We start from the raw sequence: 4,475 nt of genomic DNA on the forward strand, positions 1-4,475 counted from the left end.
TTACCCAAGGTTAGGTTTTATTACCGGCACGGCACGGTTTCGGAGAGCAATTTCTCAACCTTTGGGGGCTCATTTCGGGCCGGGTGAATTTGAAACGAGCGGATGTTAATGCGTCACACCAGACAACCGGCCGAAGAATTTCGATTAATCCAGATCCAGTTCGAGTACTAGCGTTTCGAGTACCGTTATTTGACCGCCCGCCACCACAGACGGCGCAATGGGCACCTAGCATCGCATAGATTCGGGCGGCAATGTACCGAAGCGCGCCCCCCTGGGACAACGTGCCAAACTTTTCGCATGATCCGTACAATTTGCAAATTTGAAAGAACCGACGTCACGCCACGCGGAAAGCGGATATTGGCCGTTACGGAGCGCGCAACGTGCGACTGAAAAGCGGACTGAAAAATGCGCCAAATATTTGAGTAAATGGTTCGTGAAGGACCAGCTCCCGGCGCCGGAGTTCCACCGGATGCACCCGCAAGCCCCGGAAGGTCCGTGGTCTGGTTTGGTGGTCGGTGCTCACACCGGGGGTTACGGCGTGCTAACCACCGTGCTAACCACCGTGCCGTGACCGTAGTTAAGTGGTTAAACATTGGTCCATTTAAGGCCAGCCGGACACGCCACGCCACGGTGGGCTTATGAAACGGCTGGCCCGTTATTAAAGCGCCCAGCATTAAACCCTGTGCCGAGTATGCCTTGGAATGTAATTCAAATAATTTAATAACACGGCCTACGGTGCCGGTGGGCCCGCCTTTGAGGGATGTAATTTGAAAATGTAATTTCACTTGCTTCGCCCGTTACGGGCGATGAAGATGAGGCCATCCTGAGGGTTTGCCCCCCCCCAGGGTCGTCAAACCCGCGGGAATATGGCAATGTCTGTTATCTTACATTGTTACATTGTAAGGCGACATAAACATTAACAGGACATTCAATGGAAATCATTTTCTGGCTTGCGGTTAGGTCGATCATAAGCACCCCAGCATAAATCACCAAGCACCAAATGTGTTCACCAACATCAACATAAATGAGGTAATAAAAAAAGCGAAACTCGAAAAACGAATCATCGGCCATCGGGCCATCGAGGCGTTGATATGTTTGTTTACGCCGAGATCATAAATTCGAGATTCATTGCGCGTCCGAGGGCGTGCGACAAAAAGCTGGATACCGAGACCATGGTTCCTGGCACCCACCATTTTTCGCACCATTCCGGCTTACATACATTTCCGAAATACACTGTCTGATGCTGTGAGTGTGTTTTTATTTGTTACATCGCCCCAAACGTGTGTTTCGATTTTTCTCTCCTCATCGGCCTCGCCTCACGGTGGCCGCGGGACAATAAAAGCATCCCGCGGGGTGTGAAAAGAACGTCCCGCGGTGCCAGTGGAGCGTGAGTGAGCGTCTTCGTATTTTGCGCCATTCTTCGAAACTTTGCGCACGTGTATCTAGTCATTTTGGGGCCGCGTGGCGCAACTGTACAATATGAATCAGGAATAAAGAGGCCAACATGCGTGATTCAAACTGGCAAGCTTTGTGGCGTGGTTGATTAAAAGCTCAACGCGCGACGTAGTTTGAAAATTAATTAACGTAACGCCTAGCAGGATCGTTAGGCCAGGGAGCCGAGGACGCGCCCTCCGATTCACGTTCGTCCACAGCGCCTGGTGGCTTGGGCGGGCTCGGGACGACTCGGGATCTCGTCTTGATTGGATTAGGCAGTGACAATGCGGCGAATTTAGCCAATAATTGGCCGTCCTGTAAAGAACCCGACAGTGCCCGCTTTGTGTCGGTCCTAATTTAAATGTGCTGTACCTGTGGTGAAAAGCGGTCTGAATGGGGTGTCCCACGAAAAGCCGGCCACCGTTCGGGGTAAACTCCGCCAAAGGAGCTCCACAATTATGTTAGCGGACGGTCTATAAATACAGGCCAACTAGGGCGGAGAACGATTGAAGCTTTGGTGGGCTCGTCCTTTATTCGTCTAGCTTGTGACAGTGTTGTGGGCCTAAAGTGACAGTTATGAAATTTTGTGGGCCGCGACTCCGGGATGAGTTATCAATCATCAGAATGTAAGGAGACACAATGGAAAGTACTTTTCTTAAGTACCATTCTTCTTGCCTCTGAATGACATTGCCGGGTTCGATGATCTTTTCAAATTGCAGCTGAATAGTGACGAAATTGGAAAAGTTTATTCTTCTGAGCTCTCTTTTCTAAAGTCTTGTTCTCCAGGAGTTCTAGGAAACCATAAGTATTGGCGTACATAATGACGGATCAGTTGCTGGGACAAAACCGACGTGAGCTCACCGTTGTCCCATCGGTACGTTACGCGGTTGCCTCATGCGGAAAGGTGCTGTGTTGCTGTGTACGCTCAAAGTCCAATGTCAATTCAACTACGCTAAGAGAGTACAGTGATAATTTGGTCCGTAATAAGCGCTGACATCACGTGCTGTGATGACCAGCCGGTGCAGGTGTAGGCGGACGTTAAGGGAGCATTTAATCTAAACGTCCCGTTATCGCGCAACCGCCTGTTTGGCGTAGTTTCTGGCAACCCACGAAACACTGCCGTCACCTAGGTCCGCGCCAGTTCGCCAGTGATCATGATGTGTCACGCGAAAGCGCCAAACATCGGAAGAACAATAAGGGCGCCGGGCGAGGCAGATAGAGCTTTATCAACAGGCGGTGGGATTTACAACGCCAAACAATTTTTATTGCTGCGAGATGCGAGGGTGTGTTGTCTTAGACCTCTGTACTCTCTACAAACAAGTTACTTCATTGTTACTTATGGCGAGGAATATTTATATTTCTTCTACTTGGCTAGGACCGTAGGACCTGGGTAAGTACTGTTCGGTATTCTTCATGGATTGCGATTTATTAGAGTAAGGGTAGTATGTTTTGTACACGTAGCCCTGGAGCCACACGTCATCTCCAGGAGGATGAAGAGCAAAACGAGATACAGCGTGGATTGGTAGCCCAACAACCAACGTGGTTCGTAGGCACCGCTGGCGAAGCGCTATCCGCCCCGGGTACACTGGTAGATTGCCGAGCAGATGAGTGAGACCTCATCGAACAGCGTGGTGCCCGGGCAGCTGAACGTGTACTCGGTGTATCCAACCGGTGCGTTGACACAGTACTTGTACGTTTTGCAGTCCGGTCGGTCCTTGTTGGGGTACTTTCCCGGTTTGGTACACACGAAGGGCGCATCCGGGTTGGTGGTCGTCTCCGGGGCGCGCGTAGTGCTGCTGCCATTACTGACCGAACACTCGTACTCGGTGTCCGGTTCGCACCGCGATACTTCGTACGCAAAAATCGACCCAGCCGGACAACTCAGCTCGACCGGGACCAGGTTGTCGTAGGCATCCAGCAGACACAGATAGTATGACTTGCAGTATATCGAGCCCGGGTTGGCATACCGTCCGCTGGCGGGACACACGAATGGGGCTGGCGGAGTAGTGGGGGCCCCTTCGGACGTCGTCGGAGGTGCTCCCGTAGCGGAAGGGGTCGTCGTTGTCCCGATGGAGCAGGGATAAGACAGAGCCGGCACACACATGCCAATGCTTACCGAGAAAATTGTGGTCGGTGGACAGAGGAATTGTAACGCGGTGAGCGTGCCCAAGGCGTTACTTATGCACAGGATGTACGACTCACACGACACAGCCCTCGGATCGGGATATCTTCCCTCGGCCGGACAAACGAATACCCCGCCGGGGGTTGTAGAGAGAACACCAGTGGTCGTACTAGGCTCAGTTCCGGTTGTTACTTCAGCAGTTGAGAAAGCGCTGGTACTCTCGACAGTTGTCGTTGAAGAAGTGGTCGTGCTACTCTCGGTAGATGTGGTTTGCTCCGTTGTGAAACCTTGCGTCACCGTCGATGATTCCGGCTGCTCCGTTGTCGTCTGAACATCGGGTGTAGTTTCGGCTGTTGTTGGGGACACTGTTTCGGTTGTAGCTTCCTGCGTCGACCCCACCGAAGTTTCTGGTGCGGAAGTGGTAAGATTCTCGGTAGTTGTTGCTTCCACCGTGGTAGCATCCTCTGTGGTGGATTCGACTGTAGACGAACTGTCCAGTGTCGTTTCGCTTGTAACTTCCTGCGTTGTTTCCAGTGTTTCCGATGTAGGCGTCACGGTAGGTTCTGACGTAGACGATGTTTCAATTTGCGTCGTCGTCGTAGCTCGCTCTGTTGAAGAATTCTCTGTCGTCTCTGCTGCTGTGGAAGTCGTTACTTCTGCAGTAGTAGTTCGCTCGGATGTCGTTTCTGGTGCTTCCGAAGTAGTCGTTGTCTCTTCGGTAGACGTGGCAGTGCTAGTCTCCGGCAAATCAGTTGTCACTTTATGACAGGTATACTCCGATGAAGACACGCATTTTAGTTCAATGTTCGAGAAAAGTGTCGATGATGGACATGACGAGAGCATCGGTATTAGAACGTCATTTGCATTAGCTGTGCACAAATAGTATGTTGTACAATCCAGTGAACTGGGGTCTTCGAAG

General features: G+C 51.4%; 1 protein-coding gene across 1 annotated transcript; it reads right to left on the bottom strand.

The window, feature by feature from the left end:
* Positions 1 to 3,001: 3,001 nt before the first annotated feature.
* LOC128276583 (uncharacterized) lies at positions 3,002 to 3,538 on the bottom strand. Its single transcript, XM_053015041.1, has one exon. The coding sequence runs from the start codon at positions 3,536 to 3,538 to the stop codon at positions 3,002 to 3,004; it is 537 nt and encodes a 178-aa protein (XP_052871001.1).
* Positions 3,539 to 4,475: the final 937 nt, after the last annotated feature.

This window comes from Anopheles cruzii, unplaced genomic scaffold (assembly GCF_943734635.1).
Source record: "Anopheles cruzii unplaced genomic scaffold, idAnoCruzAS_RS32_06 scaffold01649_ctg1, whole genome shotgun sequence".
Taxonomy (NCBI): Eukaryota; Metazoa; Arthropoda; class Insecta; order Diptera; family Culicidae; genus Anopheles; species Anopheles cruzii.